We start from the raw sequence: 24,385 nt of genomic DNA on the forward strand, positions 1-24,385 counted from the left end.
TATTTTAGTCATCTGAAATGTTTTAGTTTTAGTCTAGTTTTAGTTGACTAAATCCTAATTTATTTTGGCAGGCTTCGATGGCGTCCCTTATTTGTAGCCCGGCTATACCAAAAATAGCCGATCTACAAGCTCACAACGCGCCGTCTTAGTTCTACTGGATCTCTTCTCCACTAGTTCCAATTAGTCTAGTTTATATTTGTTTGTTTAAATTGTCAATATATTTAGACTTAGTTTTTGTCATCATAGCTTATTTTTGTTTAGTTTTCAACAGTGAAAAAAGGTAGTCATCATAGTTTTAGTGTAGACAAAATGAACAATGTGGTAGATGTATGTTAATACAATATAAGTAACGCAACTGCGTTGGTTGTGTTTGGTTTCCCTGCTCGTCTATTGAGAACTGTGGTCTGGTGCCTTATATTATATTAGGAACACTACTGGTTGACAAGTGATTTCGCCTGGAGATCAAAAGTCAATTTCTCCCCTGACTGTGCTCTTATTAGCTCAGCGGTTAAAAATGTCAGCCCTTGCACAGGGGACAAGACGTGCAAGTTACACAGTGCAACTTTGAGTGATTACAGGCCCACATTCTGACTCATCGTCTTCTGTTGGAAGTCTCGTAGACTGTGGATGAGTCAGCGCCTCAACAAATCGCCATAACGGGTCAGGTCACTAGCATGTGTGCACGTTTGACCTTGTTCTGGAGTTATATAAGCTCCCTGCACGGGGGTTTTGATCTTTACATTCATACTAAAGATGAAACCCTCTGTAAAACTATGAAATATAGAGCTTTCAAATGCAGATTACTAAACGCTCTCTGATTTCCAAGAACCAGTAGGAACGCACAAAAAAAGTCTTCACAGACTAAGATATCAGACATCTGTGTAGTTCAGTCATGGTTTATTTAACAAAAGCCTGCCTAATGAGGTTGATCATAACAGTGCGTATCAGACACAAGACATCTGTTCATTATATAATACACTGATTGACGGTCTGATTGCGGCCATATGTAAACCTAACGTTAGATTACATCAGATTACAGTAAAAGTGTGGTTTTCCCCCAGTTACTTGACAGCAGGAGTAATGCAGAATGTGCAGCAGATACAGACTTGGTTCTTTTCTCACATTGGTCACGGTCAGAGCCATCTAATAGAAGAGTTACGAATCTTACGATATTGAGGGGGCAGAAACCGAGCGCTCAAGCGCTGTTCATGCAGCCTGGAGAGGGACAAGCTGGAGTTTGAAATGCATTGTTTTCAACGAGGGCGGCGCAAATAAGAGCATTGCAGAGACCTTTATGTTGTACGATTACTACAAAACAATCTAAAATAATGGGATTTAAGATCATTAAAGATGGGCTGTTGCCTGGGTCCAATGCATTTCTGCCTACTTCCAGTCCAGGACTTGTCCTAGAAGTCTACACGTATGTAGGAGAGACACCATTGGACTGGCCCCCTGAAGTGAACAGAGTTGCGTAACTCTGTCTTACTCTATGGCTCTGCTTCACAGGAGCTAAACGACCCTTGACCTCTATATACACCATTGTCCATAGTCTCCCTAACCAATCTACAAGCTCACAACATGTCACAACGTGACATGTTGTGAGCTGCCGATCCCGACAGCCTTCACTGCATGTCACTCCCCCATCGCTCTCCCCCCCTGTTCCTTTATAAAAAATATAAAATAAAAGCGAAAGCTGCAAAAATAATAATAATAATAATAATCACAATTGCAGATCTACAAGCTCACGATGTGACATGTCGGCTTGCAAATAATCTAATCATATACAGTAGCTATAGCCAAAGTATAAAATATGGCTTAGACACTTGAGGCCTAACATAGGCCTGTACCTATTCTGGGGGAAACATTTTGTTGCGATGTGGTTTCCATCGACACCAAACATTGATTTTGGTGCCGATGGGAAAAAAGAGCGGACCAACACGGAGGCAGAGGCAACTCATGTCCAGTTTACTCTAGTCTATAGTGGTTAAGTGGTTGACCAAGAACAACGTTTGTGACCAGACCAGTGCAGCCTCTGCCTGCCAGGCTGACTCTGGGCACACGGCTGTGGGCACACAGAGGTAGTGGAAATCTATTTGAACACGTCAGCCTTTTGGTTGGTTGCCTGGCACACAGACACCCACACTCCAGTTTAGAATAACAAACGCATGCGTAAACTGACAATCAAGGCATACATAAAAAAAAAGCTGTTTGTTTACTGATTTTCAGAAAAAGACAAATATAGTAAAGTTTAAAGTATACAAAAACAGTACTAGTAAAGTATACAAAAACAAATGTGGTTATACTCTCATGCCATCATTCACAGATTGATAAATCTGTGAAATTTTTTTGTCACTGTATTGAGGCAGAAACCTCAATATTTCATCTTAATGTCTTTCTTTTACATAAATGAATGTCCAATTTTATACTTTGACGTATACGTTGCGATAAAACGCGTTTAACACTCGCATCTAGAGTTCGGGCTGCTGTCACAGAACACTCTTACACCTACATTGCTCCGCAGAACCCTGATGACATCAGTATATGCCCATATATGGAGATCTCTAATTTTGCCAGCCTTTTTTACGCTCAAATATACTGTATTGAGATCCCTGACGTTATCAGTATGCCCATATATGGGTCTGAGTCATAGTAACAGGGTTACCGGTATGTTAGTTAGAGTCATAGTGATGTGGCTGTGGCTGGTCTGCCGGCCAACCCGCTGAAGTGGGGATGGGTGGGGATAAAGTGAATGGGTGGGGATAAAGTGAATGGGTGGGGATAAAGTGAATGGGTGGGGATAAAGTGAATGGGTGGGGATAAAGTGAATGGGTGGGGATAAAGTGAATGGGTGGGGATAAAGTGAATGGGTGGGGATAAAGTGAATGGGTGGGGATAAAATGAATGGGTGGGGATAAAGTGAATGGGTGGGGATAAAGTGAATGGGTGGGGATAAAGTGAATGGGTGGGGATAAAGTGAATGGGTGGGGATAAAGTGAATGGGTGGGGATAAAGTGAATGGGTGGGGATAAAGTGAATGGGTGGGGATAAAGTGAATGGGTGGGGATAAAGTGAATGGGTGGGGATAAAATGAATGGGTGGGGATAAAGTGAATGGGTGGGGATAAAATGAATGGGTGGGGATAAAGTGAATGGGTGGGGATAAAATGAATGGGTGGGGATAAAGTGAATGGGTGGGGATAAAGTGAATGGGTGGGGATAAAGTGAATGGGTGGGGATAAAGTGAATGGGTGGGGATAAAATGAATGGGTGGGGATAAAGTGAATGGGTGGGGATAAAGTGAATGGGTGGGGATAAAGTGAATGGGTGGGGATTTCTGGTTACCACTCTAGTTATTTATACAGTAACTATGCACCGATCCCATTATAGCCAATTTTAATTAACAGGAGCTTGTGACTACATTAAATCCATTAGAACACAGGTTCTATATTTTATACATTTCTTGAAAAGTAGCAGTTTGGACATACTGTAAAAGGTTTTTACCTGGACATACAGTAGAGTAGACTGTACTGTATGCAGTTTGTCCTGGTTTCTTTTGAAGAACCGTCCTCTGTTATGCTTCACCTTGATTGACGGAATACTTTATTAACAGTTTGCCAAGGTTCAGGTTCAGGTTTATTTGTCATATTTATGTATAGATACAAAGTATAAATACAATGAAAATTATTTTGCTCCGAGCACTGAGCAAAGACGAGTACAGTTAAATACAAGGTCTGTGAAGAGGATTTAGGGCCCAAGAAAGCGCTTGTTTCCATTGGGGTCCTCCAATGAAGGGCTGACCTCCAGTGGAAGGAATTTCACCATTACAGAGGTCTAGACTAGCGTGTGGTTGCGTGTGACATGCAGGTCCTCTGCCTTTGTGAAGATTAAATATCATAATCAATGTAATGTAGTCCATGTGCGCTGTGTGTGTGTGTGTGTGTGTGTGTGTGTGTGTGTGTGTGTGTGTGTGTGTGTGTGTGTGTGTGTGTGTGTGTGTGTGTGTGTGTGTGTGTGTGTGTGTGTGTGTGTGTGTGTGTGTGTGTGTGTGTGTGTGTGTGTGTGTGTGTGTGTGTGCGCACATGCGTGTTTGTTTGTGCGCGAGTGTGAATGTGCGCGCGGGTCTTCTCAGAATGACGAGTCTATCATCTACCACAGGGGTTCTCAACGTTTTGGGCCGGGGACCCCCGGGAAATGCTTTGGCAATGTCTCGGGACCCACGCCCCGCCCCCCTAAAGACCCCCCAATATAAATTGACTGCTGCAATACCCTTAATAATAGAGACGATACAAAATACATAAATACTGAAACAAGATATAATCATTAGGGAAGGTGTATGCATGAACTATGTGTACTATGTAAACTCTTCATTTCCATTTTCCAGCAATTCAGTCGCAAAAAAAAGAAAACGTTATTTCTTTTTGGGGACCCCCCCCCCCCCCCAAATAATTTGGCGACCCCCGAGGGGTCGCGACCCACGGGTTGAGAACCCCTGATCTACCCTACAGCACACCCCCCCCCCCCCCCCCCCCCCCCCCCCCAGACATCACCTGCAGAGATGATTTACTCTACTCGTCTGGAGTGGACAGGGCGCTGATGTGAAATAGCATTGTCTTAGATGTGGCGTACAGTCAGTACAGTACGCCAGACGTACATCATTATGATGATGCGACACCGGGGATCAATCCCACAGTATGCCGATGACACATAACAGATTCCTATATCTATGGCTACTCATTGTCATCGTGTAGCAGCATGCTTGGCTCATCCTTTGGAAAAACTCAAATAGAGCAAAGACTGCGTCCTATATGTATCCATCTACCAATAGCTCCTTTTGTTGGACAGATGTGAACAATATTTCAGCAGCTTTCAAACGGCTCACTCTCATCTTACCGAATATAGTATACAGTATATAGTCACAGGAACACAAGCCCCCAGGGCTTTTTGTGTTCTTGTGTCCTTTACTTTGTAAACTATACCTCTGTACAATTTGCAAACTGTTAATATAGTAATCAATCAATCAACCAATCTATTGCATTTATAGGAGACAACATTACATTATTGGTCTGTATACACACTTTAATACCTCATAAGGGGAATTGAAATTGAAACTATAATAAATCAGTACAGTATTTGTTAGAGTGTTTTAGAGAGACCGAAGAGATTGCTAAACAATATCCGTACGAGTCTTCCTAATCGAATGGTTCAGAGGAGAAGAGAAGAGGATATATTTAACGTCTGTTCAATCCTGCATGTAATCCTGCTGTGGTCTCCTATACCTAATAGGAGCCATAGTTCATATCAAGTCACGTGGGGGCACGTTCTTCTAATTGGCCTTCTGTCGTTTAGGGGAGGTTTAAAAAATAGTGACCTATAATCTTGTTTATGTCTTTGCAGATACTTTTTTTTTTACTAGACTGTAGACATATAAGACTAAGTATGTTGTATTGCGGTGGTAGCGTTCTGTTTGATTGCTAGGATTCAAATTATGATTCGGGTAGGGTAACGGAAAGAGACAGGAACATAAGTGCAGGGAGAGATGAAAGGACATGAACAGGCAGCTGGAAGCAAACCGGGAACATTTGCAATTATACGAGTGATGTTCTGGTCAGCTACTGCTGTGCCCTTGTTATTCAGATGTGATTCAGCCCACGTAAAATGTATTGTTTTGTAATCCTAGGTGTGACACACACACACACACACACACACACACACACACACACACACACACACACACACACACACACACACACAATAATCTCAAATCATAGTTGTTTTTTCTTGGCAGCTAAATGGAATTGAAAGAGCTTGCTTTTACTGAAGAAGAGTGCGGTTCTGAAGAAGTCTATACAGTCAAAGGGCAACTTCACTGATGTGTACTGGGAATCCATATAGTTCTATTGTGAGGAAATGCCATCAAGTCGCTTCTGGCCTACATAAAACGATGCGTTTAGCCGAGTTTTACGTTGACAGCTGGCTATTTTCCAGCCAGGGGTTTAACAAAATGATCAGGCGTGCTGCATTTCAAAGGCGTGCGAGGCTGCCCCTGTGCAATATTCACTGTTATAAATAATGCCAGAAAACATCTGCCGAGTCTTTCTTCGTCCAGGTCAACGCAGAACGGAACAGTATGAATGTGATTCATGATTGTAAAAAGTCTCTCTTTCTCCCTTCTCTCCTCTCCTCTCCTCTCCTACTCTCTCTTTTCTGATCTCTCTCTCAATCTCTCCCTCCACTCAGCTCCCACCCCAGATGACATGCCCATCAGGCCTGCTGGAAGGCGTATCGTAGTGCCCCCTGGTGGACGTTCCAACATCACATCTCTCAGCTAAATGGGAATGGGGGGAATGGCAACCACACCAGCCAGCCAGGTGTGAGGGAGGGAGGGAGGGAGGGAAAATTGATGGATGGAGAAAGGGAGGGGAGGGGGTGGGGGGGGGGGTGAAGATGATGGGGTGAAGATGATGAAGGAGAACATTAGTTTAAAAGTTAAAAGAACAAAACACTGAATCCTCATGCCTTATCTGTCACAATGCTACCTTTGCTCGGTTGAAAACAGTATTCCTTTTCCTGGGTGAGTGTTCGGGGGGGGGGGGGGGGGGGGGCAGGGGGGTTATGCCACAAAGCACCAAATATCGGCACCCGTTTTAATCACATCACACATCACATATAATAAGGTACATTTTGCACTGAAATACACATGTTCGTCACAGACAGCCAAACTGTAAGAACACAGCGAAAACATCTCAAATGTTATCAGCCACATCTAAGCACGTAACGCTATGCTTTGGTGTTAGGAAGTTGAAAGTCATTTTTTAAATGTCTCTCGCCTCACATTCATCCAAGAATGACGGCACTTGTATTCATTTAAAAGGGAAAATGAATACTGCTTTTTCTCAGAACAATGCTACGGTTCTTCCATCCCGTTCGGCTTGTAACGTCACACCTTTTGGTTGAGTAGCCTACAGTATCCTCTGTGGTCAAGAAAACAATAAAAAAAAGAATGTCTAGTTCCCTCTTTTAGCGATGTAATATCATGCAGTATCTTCTTCCATTAGCTCTAGATGGCATTGTGTGTACAGTAGATGTAACGTAGCTTTGTGAATGATGTTTTTCACACCTGGTTGGACCACAGTCAAGGATGAGGTATCTTTTTCAAATCTCAGAGCTGGAGCGCTGCTCCACAAAGGGACAGAGCCGATGTGACCCATGATGGAAATCCCAAAGTCCTGCACTGTTAAACATTGTAATTTAATAAGAAGCTTCGTTTTCTATCTGTCAACTCAAAACACATCCATCCAGGACTTTATACAATATTCTAAAATATATATTCGTTGGAAAAATCACAGAATTGATGATGTAGGATTAACAGTGACAGAGAAATAGCGTTTTGCGGTGACATTCCGGAGTACCTCAGGGCTTTTGTCTTTTCTAGACAGTGGCACTCTTGCTCTGACAAAATTGAGTACTGTATGAAATAAACTGAAACATTGATGAACAGACTTTGTCAACCCGAAAGTGCATGATGGTTGTGGTATTCATGTGTTTTCCCAAAATGTAATTCTGCCCTCCGCGCTTTCTCATGGCTGTAAAAAAAAATGAAAGAAAAAAAAAAGAAACAAGAAAAAACCCAAACAAAAAAACCCAACAACATTGAGAACCCATTCTTTGCATTTGCTTCCTGCGCTTTATACCCGTTGATGTCAAACTTTTAGCAAAACAATCTCCAGAGGGAAAAAGGGGGGAGGGGGTAAACTCTCTAATAAGTAACACCAAGCTCAGCTCTGTTTTAGAACTTGTAATGATGAGCTTTGTAAGCAAAGGACAATGACAAAAAAGCTAAAGCGAATAAACCATAAAGGAACTGAAAACCTGCTTTGATATAACAGTAATGCACATCTGGCTTTTGTTTGTCCTTTTTTAGTTCCTGCAACAATGGGCTTCTGTTTGAGGACAGAGACAGTGAAAGACTATTCCGTTCCTTTCACAATCATTGAAACATACAGGTAATGATGATTTCTAAACCAACATTAGCCCTCGATAGCAGCAATATAGCGTGAAGCTATATCCCCGTATTCCCCTGGATTGACCACTATGATGCTGTAATGGCGATGGATGGGATATGGGATGTGTGTGTGTTGTTTTCTATGTGTCTGGTCTGTATGCTGTTCTCAAACAAGGCAGAGGATCATGGTGCATTTTAGACTGAGCAAGGACGGGGACCTTTTGTTTTGCAGGGAGGGAGGAGTTGAGTAAACAGGATGTTTCTGGTTAGCGGTGCACGGTGAGGTGGAATTCCGAGGCAGTCTGGTGGTTTGTTCTATATTTATGTTCATTTGACTATCTTTGTTAATGTTTTTATGTTTTTTTTTTTTTTACTGTTGTATCAAGAACCCAGAGATGGCAGGTCAAAAAAATGTGGTGTGTCGTGGAGGTATGATTTGTTTCCTGAATAAACATGAGTTACAACAGAGTGGCTCCGGTACATTTTTTATTAAATGTGCTAGTGCAGTGGTTACCAAAGTGGAGTCCGGGGACCCCCAGGGGTCCTTGAGGGAGTTTCAGGGGGTCCCCCCAGCTAAATGAATGTTTGGAACCAAATGGACCCTTATCCATTCCGGAACCAAATGGACCCATTAACATTGATTTTACAATATAAATTGGGGGTCCCAGAGATATAAATGCCATTAAATGGGGGTCCGTAGACTAATGCATGTCAAACATGCAGGGGTCCTTGAAATTAAACGGGTTGAGAATCTGTGCAAGAGCCGTCAAAACCTTCTCTTATGGGGGTCCCTGGCATATCTTTTAAAATGGGTGTCCACGAGATTTTTGGGGGTCAATTTGGGGGTCCTTGACATGAAAAAGTTTGGGAACCACTGTGCTAGTATACAGTAAGTGGTGGAAAGTAATATATACTCAAGTATGGTAGTGTATTTCAGTGATACTCAACCTCAGGCCCGCGGGCCACATCAGGCCCGCGGGACCATTATGACTGGCCCACCAATGAAAATCTAAAAAGAAGAAAAAAAAATCTGGAAAATGAAATAAAAATAAATAAATCTGAATGAAGTTATCTTTAATTACATTATTATAAGTAATACTATTAGAGTTGTACTATTACTCGAACGAAAATAAAAGCTTGGGGGGGGGGGGGGAGATGCAATGCAAATGAAAGACATATACTGTGTATCCCTATTCCCTGACATAATTTTATAGCTAAACGGACAGAATTCTATTTTATTTGAATGATGAAACGCAGCTGCCATTAATAGTTGGAAATGGAAATGGAAATTGCGGAAATGGAAATTGCGGAAATGGTGGAAATGGAAATTGCGGAAATGGAAATTGAGGAAATTGAGGAAATTGAGGAAATTGCGGAAATGGAAATTACAGAAATTGCGGAAATTGCGGAAATGGTAATTGCGGAAATTGCTCTTCACTTATAGCTATCTATTTTCAGGTAGATTGTTTTATTTTACTCAGTCAGCCATATCACTACTCATTTTTTTTCATGAAATAGGTCATAGCTGGGTAATCTATTTTCAGGCAAATTGTGTTTATTGTATTTTATTTTACTCAGCCATAACAATTTATTTTCTGTTAACCAACTTGCTGGCTGGCAGGCAGGCAGACAGCTACTCATAGACAGGCAGACAGACAGACAGCTACTCATGGAGAATTGGACAGGCAGGCAGTCAGACAGCTATACTCATAGACAGGTGCAGACAGACAGCTACTCATGGGGAATTGGACAGGCAGGCACTGCCAGGCAGACAGACATGAGCTATGAGCTTGTAGATCTGCTATTTTTAAATAATCGTGAAAATGTGGTGCAAATCTTTGAATATAAATGATATTCTTTCACAGCAAATGTTTTTACTCATATCTTTGCTTCTGGGGGGGGGGGGTCACTGGAACTACATATTTTCAGATGAGGGTCCCGCGGCCATATACAGATAATTGTGGGGGTCCTTGATGTGAACAAGGTTGAGCACCACTGTCATAGAAACATATATGTTTTTGAGAAAACTTTTCGGATTTAGAAGATTTTTTATTTTTTTTAGAATCGGCCTCGGATCTAAAATGGAAAAACATGGAGTGCTTTTTCCACCACTGGGGTCTAAAGAGCGAGGGAGGTGCCAAAGGCGTTTCGGAGCTCCGGGAGAGGAGCCTGACGTCGAGCCAGACGTTGACAACATTCTTTAGAGAGGAGGGGAAAGCAACGAGGACAGCCAGGAGTATAGCATTCTGTCTCAATGAAACTTCCAGGCCTTGTGATCATAAATATTGGGGGGGCATGCAGGTACAAATGCATCCTTTTTTTGGATGGTGCTACAAATAAATTATCATGGTAGAAAGTAACTACATTCCTAATACATTTACTGTATACTTACTGTAAGTAGATTTTTGAGGTATTTTTCCCTTTACTTGCTTGATGAGTCTTTCCAGTTTTCCCATAGTGGGGTCTGGGGACCTACTTCAATACTTTGAAGATTTACATTATCATTATAAAACACACATTAACCACTATTACCCTGTTTTATAGTTGGTATATTTAAATAGGGGATCTACAAGCTCACAAGCCGTCACTACAATGTGGTATTTCTACTTTTACTACTTTAAGTTAAGTTAAGCTAGCAGTGATTTTCAACCATTTTCATTTCAAGGGCATTTAGTTCCATTTGTACACTCTCTGAGTTACAGACCTGTAAGGGTCCATTTGGTTCCTAACTATTATTTGGCTGGGGGGACCCCCTGGAACTCCCTTAAGGACCTGGACCCCACTTTGGGAACCACTGGCCTAATCAAATGTGTCTAATACCTTGTGCAAACACTAGAGGGCAGCATCTCATTGTGGCAGGCAGCAAGGTGGGCAGCGACAGCTGTAATGTACACACAGATCCATCTCATCAACATTTCTATCCAGGACTTTTGTATACTGTACGTGATTTTGGTTTGTCCAGTTGGTTAGTGTTGTGGCATTAAATGTCTGATATCAGCAGTGGTGGGGAAAGCATTCCATTTTGTTTTACTTATGTAAAAGTATCAAATAGGCTATACTGCAATGTAGAAAAAAATGCTCTGTTAAAAGTAAAAGTCTGTCATTCAATGATGGAACCAGAAAATGGCGCCCACTGCTATGCCCTATGACAGACCTCAGTAATGATTTCATATATGAATCAACTTTTCTTTCATTTCGTATTTCAAATAAAAACTCTCAGCTATATATATGTATACCATAATTAGGGGGGTTGAAAATGTCTGCCTGTGGTGTGTGTGTGGTGAGTGGTGAGTGGTTGTGGCCCAAAACTATTAAAAATGTTTGTGCGATGCTGACCATAATTTCAAAGTAAATCCAATAAATGAGAAAGAATCTACACAGAAATCCCCAATTAAGGCATTTTGAAGTAACTATAGTTGTTTCCGATAACGTAATTCTGTTTAAATGTTAGACTGGGTTTGGAAGCTGATGTTGGAAGTGACACACACACACACACACACACACACACACACACACACACACACACACACACACACACACACACACACACACACTACACACTTTATTTTATTGCCATTCTGACCCCAATCAACTGGTTATGTCCCCAAGAGCCTAAGGTGTCAGGAACCATGGCCCTCAGAAATCTTATTCTGTCCTACTGTGAAAAACTGCATGTTCCCGTGTGTTTTGACTGCTGTATTAACAAAACTATAACATCAATGATACACAAGTAGCATATAGACTAAATAAAGAAGAATTGAGCCATGACAGTGAGGTTGGATCAAAACAAGAAAATCATTATTTAAGGCACACCTTTACATCTGCTGCTCCGTCACATCTGAATAGAAGAAACACCCTATCTTCCCTTAATTCCCTCCCTTCTTCCCTCACCTTCCAAGTGTGTGCGTGCGTGCGTGCTACTGTACTTTAGTACTAGGCCTACTGCATACTTGTGAGAGCCAAATGTCCCCACAAGTATATTAGAATTTGAGAAATTGACATTGTGAGTCCTACCGGCGCAAGATTTAGAATTAGAAAAACATTCAACTTGGGGTTATAATTAGGCATTTAGGTTTGGTGGTTGGGGTTAAGAGTTAATTTAGTATAGTAATATTGTGTGTGTGTGTGTGTGTGTGTGTGTGTGTGTGTGTGTGTGTGTGTGTGTGTGTGTGTGTGTGCGCGCGCGCGTGCGAGTGTGTGTGTCACTGTCCTGCCACTCACTCACTCATGCACACCTGCCTGCAAATTGCAATGAGGAACTCACCTCCCTCGGCCAACGCACCTGCCATCCATCAGCTCCTCACCTCTCCTGTATAAAGTCTTTCTTTTCGTCTCACTCCTCATCAGATCCTTGTTTCAGCGCCAATGATAGCGACAGGCTTCCACGGTACGCTGAATATAGTTACTTGTGTCTTTGATTCTATAGGCTTTTATAGCATCATTCCTCACTTGCCTGCTAACCTCTAGCCTGTTCACCAGCTTGCCTGTCAATCTGCCTGTCATTCTAGCCTGCCCACACCATTCATCACTATATTCAACTCCCGACCATAAATCTTCTTAAACCTCACCTTGTCTGGCTACGCGACACTAACCTCACCTTTATCTCTCTGCGTTGGGGTTCTGAACTTCTTAACAGAAACACAAAGTGACAAAAGGATGATGACAAAACCTTATAGGGAAGGTGGAAGGGTTTGCACATCTGCTATGGATTAAATCTAACCCTGGGCATAATTCAATGTTTAAATGGTAACCTCTGTTGAAAAATGAAATTACCTTCAGGTGTTTGTCAAACAGTATTTGCAAATAACTTTTTTTAACCTGCATGGAGTAGTACTGTATAGGTTTATCCCAAAAGGACATGCTTTTGGGTCCACATTATTTTCTTTGAAAGTCAATTTGATGTCCTTTTCTGTGAAGGACAATTTAACTGACACCCTGATTCAGTAGACTCCACTTCTCTGGCAATGTTTACACAAAGAATTGTAACTATTTGCAAATATTGTTTCACATAAATATCTTATACAGCAAGGAGTAGCCCATCTGTTAAACAACTCTATGATACAGAACAATACATTTTGTACAAGAAACACAAATCACTTTTGGGTCTGAAATGACACCAATGACAACACAAAGGCAAGTTGAAACATTTGTACCAAGTACTGATAGAAAAGTGCCAACAGCAATTCATTTTGATAGTAGTGAACAAAGTTTTAAATATAAGTATTACAGACTGGATAGGATAGTCATATTGCCAATACAGTAAGGTCAATAGAATGAATACGCATTAGTAAAAATCACATCATCACCTACTTAAAAGAGTGGAAAACGCTCTGGGTTTTTCATCAAAGTATCTACAGTACATATTTGAGTTTAAGGGGAACTGAGTATGTACCGTTATTCAAAGTAGGCACCCCTACATTGGAAAAAAAGGCACCCCTCTATAAACAGCTACTGTAGGTCTCATTTTCAAGGTATGGTTTCAGCCAAGTCTGAACACCGGAGACTAACAAACAAACCCTCAGCAGAACACCAGATTAATTAACCAAAAGGTTCAGTTTCCACAACAGTCACTGAATACAAAAGCAGTAGCCTTTTGTTTTTGTTGGATTTGAACCTGTAACTAAAAGGTACAAGTGTCCTTATAAGTGAGACAAAATGGCAATTGTAAAAAGATGGTCGTTTTGGTTCAACTCAAATCTTGTTGATGAGGCTATACAGTGCAGAGTTTCAAATACGATCTTTTACTCGGCTTTGCTGCTACTGAAGTCAAGTGGAATGCAAAATGTCCCTGTTCTTTTATAGGAACTTTGATAATCAATGTATACTTTATACAGACACAAAGACAAGATCGCCTTGTGGCTGTTATTTAATTACTCTGAAACCAATTCATCCTTACAGAAAGACTAGCTACAGTATGTTTGAGTCAAAACAAATTGGATGCAGATCTGATTTTAGGAATTGATTTATTCTAGGTTTGGACTTGGCTAAACCCACGCCAGTGAAACTGTCCCTAAGGTAGGGTGTTTCCTTTATTCAGCTTTATCAACTAGTACATTGTGCATACATAAATGCTACTATTAATGAAGAAGCAAGTGCAAAGCAAGGTTCAGTGCAAGACATGATATAACATCTAGTACCATCTATCTACCTTTCCTACAGTTTCACAGCCCTCATTGACCCATGGCAGATCATGGCAAGCTCCGCTGAAGTCAACAGATTATATAATTATTTTGTGTAATTTATTTTTAACTTTGTCACAATTTAAACAATGTAAACCTCCAGGTTTACATTAACTAGGTTTCATAACTGTTCTGGAAAAGTTATGAATTATAACGTTACACTGATACCTTGAACTGCCATCCTGTTTTAATGTTCTATGTGTACTATGTGCCTTTTTACTGTGTTTTTGTGTTTCATGTTACCTGCCTGTGTTATGCCTTTCTGTAAACCAAATCGCCCCATGCACACGGGGACGAACAAATAAATGAACCTGAACCTGAGGTTAAAAGCATACATATTTTAAGTAAACCTGCAGCACAGCTTACCCATATATCTGCCACTGGTGGAGGAGGCTGGTGTACCCTTACCATCTTTGTTAGCTTCACTTGAATCACTTGCTAAGCTAAGCATAAAAGTCCAATACAACCATATACTTTATGTATCTGAAGCTAAAAAGGTGAGCCATTTCAACAAGCTCAAGGCTATATTGAAACTTTTATCTTTGTAGAGGAGTCTTTCATCTAATTGTAGAACCTCTCAAGTGCCATTTCGATCAGTCTTCGTTTTCCCCGTCTTTTACACAGTATATCGACCCACAGATAGAAGCATTGCACATGGGTCAGGATAACCTGTCTGAGTTTGCATTTGTTAGGTATACGTATATATATATTTTTTGCAATTATTTAAAGCCATCCCAAATGCCATAAGCCAAGTTCATATCAAGTCCATGCAGCGTTAATTTAATCTCTGCAGGCCAGTAATAATCTTTTTGTCGACATTATTATTTGTCAAAAATCTGTTTATTTATGGTGAGCACTGGGTGAGTGGAGAATGTTTTGTGTCCAGGGAGCACCCGAGCAGGTGAGGGGAGAATGGCATGGGCCATATGCCTGAGGAAGAGCCTGAGGGTGAGGTCACGCTGGGCAAGACCTATACGCTGTAGACGCTATCATTTGTTTTGGGCAGAAGTTGCAGGATTAGGGCAGAAGTATACCGCTCAAGGAAATGACGTTGATTCTTTTACAAATCAGTTTACATTCTCCGTGAATGAAACAAGTGTTGTGATTGGTCGGAAGAATATCGTAGCCCGGGGGGAAATATAGCTGACCGATGTTCCGGACCGACACTTCCGTCTCTGCCGTAGGTTTTGTGACCAGGCTTTTCTCTTTGCAGATGAGTAAGGCTGGGACCGAGGCTAGGGTGAGGTTATGGTTGCAGCTCCAAGAGACCATATCCCTCCCACAGTTTATGGGTAAGATTATTACACGGGTTGAATGCTGATGCACATAGGGGGGTGTGTGTGTGTGTGTGTGTGTGTGTGTGTGTGTGTGTGTGTGTCCGCGCACGCACTGGACGTGCATTGTGTGCACATGCTGTTTGCACAGGCGGAATTAAAGACGGCTCTGTGTTGATTTCTGATATGACAACCGGTAACTAGGGGTAAAGTGCTGATCTACAAGCAGTGGCCGGGTCGGGTGCAACGGAGTCTGGGGGACTAAAGTCATTCAGTCTATCCTGATATGAATGCTGTGGGCTCCACGTTGTTGTTCTGTCCATCCTCCATAGCCTTATTCTTCTCTGCAGTCAAGGACAGCTCAGAGGACTTGGGCTCCACTACCACTTTATTTGACCTGCAGGGAAGAGAGAACAGCTTTTATGTCCATTGAACAAAATGTCCCTCCAAAACGACTTTGTTTGGCTATGTCTTCGCTGTCTTGATTGTTGTTCGATTTTGTTCCAATTTAACCACTTAAACACTTGGACCCTAGAGTCCCTAATTCCCTATTCTAGGGCAGGATATTTGGCGAGAATAGCAGATCTACAAGCATATTAGGAGCTGACCTATTTTCTTCAGAGAAAACAAATGATCTGCATTCAGCTCACAGCACGTTACAACATGACGCCATATTACATACATCTATAGGGTTCATTCATGTGGTTAAAGTGAGTCTGTATTTATGTACTGACGGAGGGGTTGTGGGGGGGTGGGTGACATGTGGTCCTCACTTTTCTCTGTTGAAGACCAGGAAGTCTCTCTCAACGTTTTCTAGGCGTTGCTGTAGCTGATTGTTCTGGGAACACAAGCACAGACCGAAAAACTGTCAGTCAGCCATAAAACAAAAATAGTTGGAATTTCAATAATAGAGGAAACTTTTCTTTTTGAGCTTCATAGCATAATACTGTAGGCCTACTTACCAAAGTGCCAACCAGAGATTACAAAGTGCTTTACAATAGAATACAACATTCATACAGCCGTAAGGAAAAGAGCAATAGTAGAGAGTAAAAAGCTAATGTTAAAATAAACAAATAGCATCAATAGCACCAACAAACATGAATCAAGGCAAACTTGAAAAGCGATTCAAGGAAATAAGCATGGATAAAAGAGGCAATAAAAACAAGGCCTTGATATAAAAGATGGTTTAAAAGATGACACTGACTTTGCTGGCCTTAGATCCTCATGGCAAGGCGTACCAGAGCCTGGTAAGGGTGCCTGGGCTGCAAAAGCCTAATCACTGCAGGTTTTGAGTTTTAAGAACAGCAAAGAGAGCCCTTTCTGAGAATCTATTGTTATAATACACTACGGAGGACAGTACCAGGCCAGTTTGTGTAAACACATTCTTCATTCACTATTCCACTACTGCAGTGCAGTATGTGCATTCAATGGCAAATAGCACTGGAATGACGAGGAAAGTAGCAACGTATTGGTCCAGTGCACCACAAGGCATACATATTTACAAAAACATAGTTTTTTCTTCCAGAATAAAATCTCTGTACAGAATTGCCTACATTCTATCTATCTATCTATCTATCTATCTATCTATCTATCTATCTATCTATCTATCTATCTCTATGCAGACCTTATTGATCTTGTGGAGGAAATCTTGGAGCTGCTGGCTGCTCAGATGGCCTTGACAAGCGTTCAGGATAAGGCTCAATTATGTGTAGGTGTCTTGCTCACGTCGACATTACTGAGCAGGGCAGGAGTCGAACCGGTGACCTTCTGATTACCTGATCGCCTCTCTACATGCTAAGCTTCTTAAAACTTCAGGTATGCCTTTGGTCACATTCATATACCTCCTAAGCAAAGGGGTCTTCAACAGGGGTCCGGGACCTCTAGGGGGTCCTCAGAGATACAACTGGGGGTCCGTCACATCACATTTGTGTGATGGGGAACATTACCTGACCATAGCACATCTACAATTGAAAATTGCAGATGTACAATGCTCACAACGCCTCGCAACTATTTTCTGAGAGTTGGTGTAGAGAGGGAAAAAGAGCAGAGCCAACATTCAAGTTGACTAAGGGCTTAAAAAGTTAATTTGAAAATACAAAGGAAAAGGTCTGGCTGCTGGGAAGGTTAAAAAAAAGTGTAGGCTACTCTTCTGGTGAAACAAAGTTAAAGGGCCTTTATTGAAGTGGCGAGCTAAAAACAGGGATAAGTAGTATCTATGAAAGCTATGGAAAAGTTAAAATTTCAACACAATATTAATAACATTAATACTAAGGGGGGTCCTTGGGCTGAAAAACTTTGAAGACCTCTGCCATGCACTATAGATGTTGTTTATGTCCTGTGTATGTACATGCAGAGTGCTCTGAGCAAAATAAATGTCATTGTATTTATACTCTGTATCTATACACATGACAAATAAACCTGAACCTGAACCTGATGAGTATAGCCTACAACACAGCGAAATAAATGTTGACTTGTGGTGCATCTTCTCCTTTAATGTCTAGAATCCCGCTGAATCCCTCGACATTATTGTAGCACCTCTTAGTCATGTGAGAGGCACCCTGTTGTCCCGCACCGCCACAACTCACAGCCTCAACGGCAGTAGAAAGGGATGAAGTGACGAGAGACCTTATTGAGATAAATCTTCATCCTGACAGTGATCTCCATGGTGTAGGGAGTGTGTGTGTGTGTGTGTGTGTGTGTGTGTGTAGTACATCCAAGTATGCTTTGGTTTCCTCCTTAGACGCACGCACGCATGCACGCACGTGCAGTCTCTCTGTCTGTAAAGGAATTGTCAAGTGACGATGGGTCATAGTTTTCTCTGATGATTCTTAAATGCATCATAACTGGGCCAGCTGACTCATTCACATTCACATGCTTTATGGTTTGGAAAGTTGAAAGAAAGATGGAGGCAATGCGATTGATTTCCACAGATTATTTAACACAGTAATGGCGTTTATGTGGCAACTTCCTGGCGGGAAACCTTCCGTTTCTCAGCCAGTGTTCCATGGACCATATAGGCGTATAGTTGCAATGAGCATTGAGCAATGTAATTATAGCATGTTCTTTTCATAAGCCAGTCAAATATAAGACAAACTTTGAATTAATAGGCAGCGTATAGTGTGGGGGAAAGAAAAAAAAGCTTTAAATGAAATCATGACTGTTAAGGGCTTGATATACTTTGTTGCACGTGCTGTCATGCACCAACAGTAGCAGATGTGTGCAAGCTCACAATGCTAGAGGTCCAGAGCTTCAATAAGGTTGAGAGCCACTGGTGCAAACCGTATATCCAACGCCACATGAACACACTGTGAGTCCGATCGCACAGCGGAGAGGACTGGTGCAGGTGCTGCCACAGTGGAAGGGGGAGGGGGAGGGGGTGAGGGCGGGGCGAGGAGAGAGAGAGAGAGAGATGGGAGAGAGAGAGAGAGAGAGAAAGAGAGAGAGAGAGAGAGAGAGAGAGAGAGAGAGATAGAGAGAGAGAGAGAGAGAGAAAGCATTCACATGAGACCAGTGTTTGGCAAGTTACTCAGAAGAGGAATGAGTTACTCTTTACTTGCCTTTGAAATGTAATAGTACTTTACTGATTACTTGGCATAAAAAGCAATCAGTTACAGTATGTTAGGAACAAAGTGGTTCGACAGCACCTCAAACCGCATCTCAGGAGTAGGCGTTCTAAGCATTCTAAGCATCAAGAAGGAAGCTATAGTAGCTAGCCAAATAGCTTCCTTCTTGATGCTTAGAATGCCTAGCACGGAGAATCTTCACCAGGTCATTACTTATTACTTGGTATAAAAAGCGAATTTGTTATTTTACTCGTTATATTACATTTGCTCCACACGTTCCTCACGTAGCTATATAGTCCCTCCCCTGCACGACATCATACGGCAAGGGCCGGGCGTCTCCCAAGGTTAATTAAATAAGCTTAGGTATAGCGAAGACCATTTCTCTAGTGTGTACAACGTGCTTTAGAGTTTTCATTATTGTAGATCTGTGTTTTTCGGGCCAATTAACCTTCTTCCTCTGTTTTGTTCCAGGCTCGCTGCCCAAACCCAGTGTCTCCGGGCCAGCTCCAGCGTTCCTTCTCCCCGGATTTCCAAACCCCTCTCACCACTTCCAGGATTACACTCTCCAACAGTACCTCCTGTCCCCCCACACGTAACGTTTTGTCTGAATACATTCCATTTCTTTCCCCTACTCCTGTCTCCGTGTCTTTGCCTCTGGGTCCCTGGCACATTTGGCTATGTATAGCACCAGTTGAGCGTAATAACCCAGCCCGATCCTTTTAGAAGTGAATCTACAGTATAGGCTACTTTACCGGAAGTGACATATACTTACTGTACTTGGATTAGTAACTGTAATATGATTACTGTTCTGGCGATTGTAATCTCTTACACTACTCATTACTGGTGAAAGTAACAGTATAATGCAGTAATATATTACTTAATAACTTGCAGCCCAACACTGCATCAGACTGACAAAGGAGACAAAAATACACAATTCATGTGTTCTTTCGAGAGAGAAAGGGCAAAAAATGTGTGCATGGTACTGCACATGAATGTGTGCAACAGGGAATTTGTGATTATGCTGAAGATCAAGGCTGTGTTCTTGGTGTGTAGGCGACACACTAGCAAGGAAGGGTATAGGCAGACAAACCCAGAGGCAGGTCTGGAAGGCGAAACGTTGGCGTGTTGGTATAGATGAGACTAGATAGATGTATGACAGCAGCATCACTCAGCTATACCAGCACCAGACATATTGCTCTCCTATTCTCTAAGATCATGAGGCGTTATAGTGCCTCATGATAACAGAAACACCATATGCCACTCCATGAGCTGACCTGAAATCAGTCCTTACTGATTATAATTCGGCATCTGGGTTGAACCATGACTGTGTACATACATATACTTTGTACATACAAAATGGCATTGGAACAATGTTTGCTTTCCAACGATGACTATATCAGAAAAATAACTGTGTTGAATGCTTCTTTCTTGCCTTTGGATTATGGAGACAAAATAGTGTTTCTACAATTAAGGGCCTTGCAAAACGGTTCCATCGAGCAAAACACACTTAATGCAGACTTGGGCTCAATTTTGGTCCATGCTAAACCCCTTATACCTAAACTGCTTTGCCTTTTTCTTTACTATTTGGAAGGAAAAAAATTGAATAGTTAAAATGGCCAATCTACAAGCTCACAACGTGTCGATGTAGATCGGCTAGTTGAACTATTCAAAAATGTTATTTCTATTCAAAAGTAGTTTAGGGATAAAGGTTTAGCATATAGAAAATAGAGACCCTAGTGCTTAACTCAATCAATTGAACAGTCGATCAATTGAAGAATGTTGAATCTTGAGAAGAATATCAAACGTTCTGTGTGCATTTACCATTATAATTGCTTCAAAACAGGAAGGAGTGCGACTGCACCATGTACTGAGAAGTTTATTTAACTAGTTATTTTAACATTAATTTAAAAACCGCTAAACAAACACACCACACAGTGCAAGAGGAAAGTGTAGGTAAAACCAATCAAATAAGCAGCCACTCAGAATATTTGCTCATTTTTATTCCCTTTCGTACAACCTTGATATACAATGGGTTAGGGCATTCACTTCTAGTCATTTTTACTAGTTGACTAGTTGCCTAGTAAACTAGTCGACTAGTTGCTTAATGCCCTACAATGGGTCTATACTGTAAGTGTGCCATAAAAGTAACATTTAAGCTACATTTTAATCAGGAAACCTGAACCCTCATTGCCTGGCAGGGGGCCAGTGAGAGCCTTGTAATCGGCAGGCGAGATTCATCATAAAGTGGGTGGGAGAATTTTGAGTGCTTGTTGGAGTCAGGGATTTGGGCACTCTCCATCTACAATGATTCATATCTTATTCAAGTGGCATTGTCTCACTTTGTTTATGCTTTTGTTTTTCCCAGGGGACTTTACCACTGGACTGCCAATAACTGCCAGGCCAAAACGTGGAACAATGTAAAACGCATGCAAGGTAATCTGTTTGTTTTTCTGATTTCTATTATGTACAGTATAGCCTACTGTGAAAGCCTTCCTGAGATTCCTTTTAAAGACACTACTTCTTTAGGTTGCCTGGCAATTTTTTTTATAAAACGCAGACAATAATGCAAATGCAGGTGACCTTGGTATAAAGTGTGCTTTGGGACTTTGAATGGTCAAAGAATAAGTTTGACAGTGTAGTAAATGTAATTATTACCCTGGGAGCTTAGGGACCTATACCCACAGGCAAAGGGGTAGACGCCGGTGACACTGCTGCCACCTGGCAGTGGAACAGTAACAGGCTGTATTAATCCACCCCTGGTTGTTGCAGCAAGCATGACCGTCACTAAGGTGGGGTGCATACATTGGGGAGCAAGATGACGCAAATGATGTAATGTGAAGATGCAACTAATGTGTATACTCATTAGCCCGCGGACCCTCCCCCCATTAGAAAATATACACCAGGGACCCCCATAAGAGAAGAGTTTTTACGGCTCTAGCAGTGATTCGCCACCATGATAATTTCAAGGACCCCAGACATGCATTAGTCTACGGACACCCATTTAATGACATTTCTAATCTCTGGGACCCCAATTTAATTCATTAACATCACTGTTAATTTAACTCTGAGTTCCAAACTATATTTAGCTGGGGACCCCCTGGAACTCCCTCAAGGACCCCTGAGGGTCCACAGACCCCACTTTGGGATATATATATGCCCATTATCCGGTCAGGTCGGTGGTTCTGGATAACCCAGCTTTTTGACTAGTATACAACATGCTGTGTACTCATACCAGTAAGACGCGCAAACGCGGGAAGCGAACGCAGCTGAGACCCTGCAGATCATGTTTGTCTGTCTGTCTGTCCCGCTGTTACTGTATATGTGGACCTGGCCCCTTTTGTGCCCATATATGGAGCTGAGTGGACCTGGCCCCTTTTGTGCCCATATATGGAGCTGAGTGATTGCTGATGCAACACACTCCATATTTGGATAGCGGGACAGACACACGGACACACGGACAGACAGACATGATCTGCTAGGTCTCATAGTAAGTGCTCACTGCGTTTGCAACAAGGTACTTGTACGTGAATATGCAATGTACTTGATATGTATTGTGTACTGCCTGGAGTGATAGACTGAGTGTCTTGATAGCCACTGGAGACAGCTCATGCAGCAAGTTGACCTTGCTCTATGAGCTGTCTCCAGTGGCTATCAAATAAACTTTGTGAACGTTTTAATGTGACCAGCCTCGTGTCATGTTAATCTTCTCCCGGGCCGGCCTCTGTCTGTCTGTCCGCCGCCGAACCACGGAAATGTTCAACCGGGTCGTCACACACCAGAACCAGATGAGGGTCCAGTAGGCCTACTTAGTATATAATCATAACAACTAGCTCGACATGTTACTACAGATGCACACCACACACGCACATACAGTAAAGACATTTTATTGTTATCTGATGGCATATTGTAACAGTGTAACCTTTGTGAATTATTCCGATGAAACCTTCCACATGTTATATAATAATATAGATTGTTTTTGTTTCTATTTTAGAAGTGAAGTCAAAGGCAAATGGAACAGGCTGAAACTTTGCCCCGAATTTGGAGTAATACGTCATACCTCAGACACACCATAGATGACTAACGTCATTCTCGCTAAATATGGAGTTCCATTTTATTCATCTACTGGCCAATCTCTTTTTGAGGTACAGACTTTGTCCCCACACGTCTCAATTTGTGACATTGACAATGAAAGGAGAAATTAGGTCAAATGTCCGCCCAATATCTATACGATGACAAGAGCGCCTCTCACTTCACACGGGTGTGATTTTTAAGAAAATCCACCCTGACAAGCAATTGCACTTGAGGAATTTTGTTTTTGTTTGACTCGGGTTCCACAGATAAATATGGTGAGAATAGCTGATCTACAAGCTCACACATGTGAGAATGTAGATCGGCTATACATTTAACATTTTTTACTCTGTTACGTAATATTTGACAATTATTTATAGTGCAGTTTCTTGTTGCTTACTGTTCACTCAGTAATGGTCTTATAATTACCGGTATTATATTATATATTATTTTTTAATTGGGGCCGAAGTACTGCAGTAGTGCAAAGCCCTATTTAAATCACAATGATACACCTGTATCATGTCCCGACCTGCCTCCTTTTCTGTTTGGTCCATGTGATAGTTCCTATTTTTTGCTATAACTTTTCAATGGTTTGTCCTACAGACGCACAAGTCACTTGATTTAATTGAAAGTCCTTGTCCATGATTGGAATCAATAACACCTGACATCATTAAGGCCCTCATTTACTGCCAAGGTCATCATCAGTCCCACAGGAAATATTGATTGATATTTTTTTCTTTGGTGGAGCGTGCTGTTTTCAGACGACGATAAATCCCGTGGACACAGCACATGTACGGCAGGCTTAACCCCAGGTGCAGACGGGATAACACCCAAAACTTAAAAAGCTCCAGGACTAAATTCAAAAGTTTAGAATTTAGAATCAGAGTGTTGGGAGCTCAGCCATGCATGCGGTGCACATTGTGAGCCATGCCTCCCAGGCTCCCACACATTATTTCATGGGTTTTCCCCGACCTTTGCCCTCTTCCCTTCCCACACCGGCTGGTATACAGTAGATCCCCCATTATGTAAGGTCTCTGATCTGTGTTTTGGGGACAGGGGGTTGTCAAGGAAACCCTTAATACAGTTGGCTTTGTCCTCTTCATCACCTCCTGGTATTATGGCCTTCGTTTTCTCCTCTCCCCCTTTCAGCAAGCACACTGCAATTGGTTCAGCCCTCCATATTCTATTATGGAAGGCTGATTCCTGGAGAGACAGGAATCTGGGAGTAGGGAACGGCATGCAGCAAAATGGTCCAGCCAGCCACAAATCGAACCGGGGACTCTCAACAAATCTTCACTCT

General features: G+C 41.9%; 2 protein-coding genes across 2 annotated transcripts in view; one reads left to right on the forward strand and one right to left on the reverse strand.

Moving 5' to 3' along the window:
- The window catches only part of dpysl3 (dihydropyrimidinase like 3), a 62,382-nt gene extending 53,915 nt beyond the window's left edge, over window positions 1-8,467 (forward strand). Inside the window, exon 14 of the mRNA XM_080780901.1 lies at window positions 6,237-8,467. Within this exon, the coding sequence (XP_080637027.1) occupies window positions 6,237-6,328 (92 nt within the window). The 3' untranslated portion in view covers window positions 6,329-8,467. The remainder of the gene's footprint in view (window positions 1-6,236) is intronic.
- A 7,116-nt stretch (window positions 8,468-15,583) lies between these two features.
- stk32a (serine/threonine kinase 32A) overlaps window positions 15,584-24,385 on the reverse strand; it is a 99,632-nt gene continuing 90,830 nt past the window's right edge. The window contains exons 11-12 of the mRNA XM_080781258.1: window positions 16,228-16,292; window positions 15,584-15,851 (exon numbers count right to left, since the gene is read on the reverse strand). Coding sequence (XP_080637384.1) covers window positions 15,731-15,851; window positions 16,228-16,292 — 186 coding nt within the window. The 3' untranslated portion in view covers window positions 15,584-15,730. The remainder of the gene's footprint in view (window positions 15,852-16,227; window positions 16,293-24,385) is intronic.

Source organism: Protomyctophum bolini, assembly GCF_963924005.1.
Source record: "Protomyctophum bolini genome assembly, chromosome: 13".
Taxonomy (NCBI): Eukaryota; Metazoa; Chordata; class Actinopteri; order Myctophiformes; family Myctophidae; genus Protomyctophum; species Protomyctophum bolini.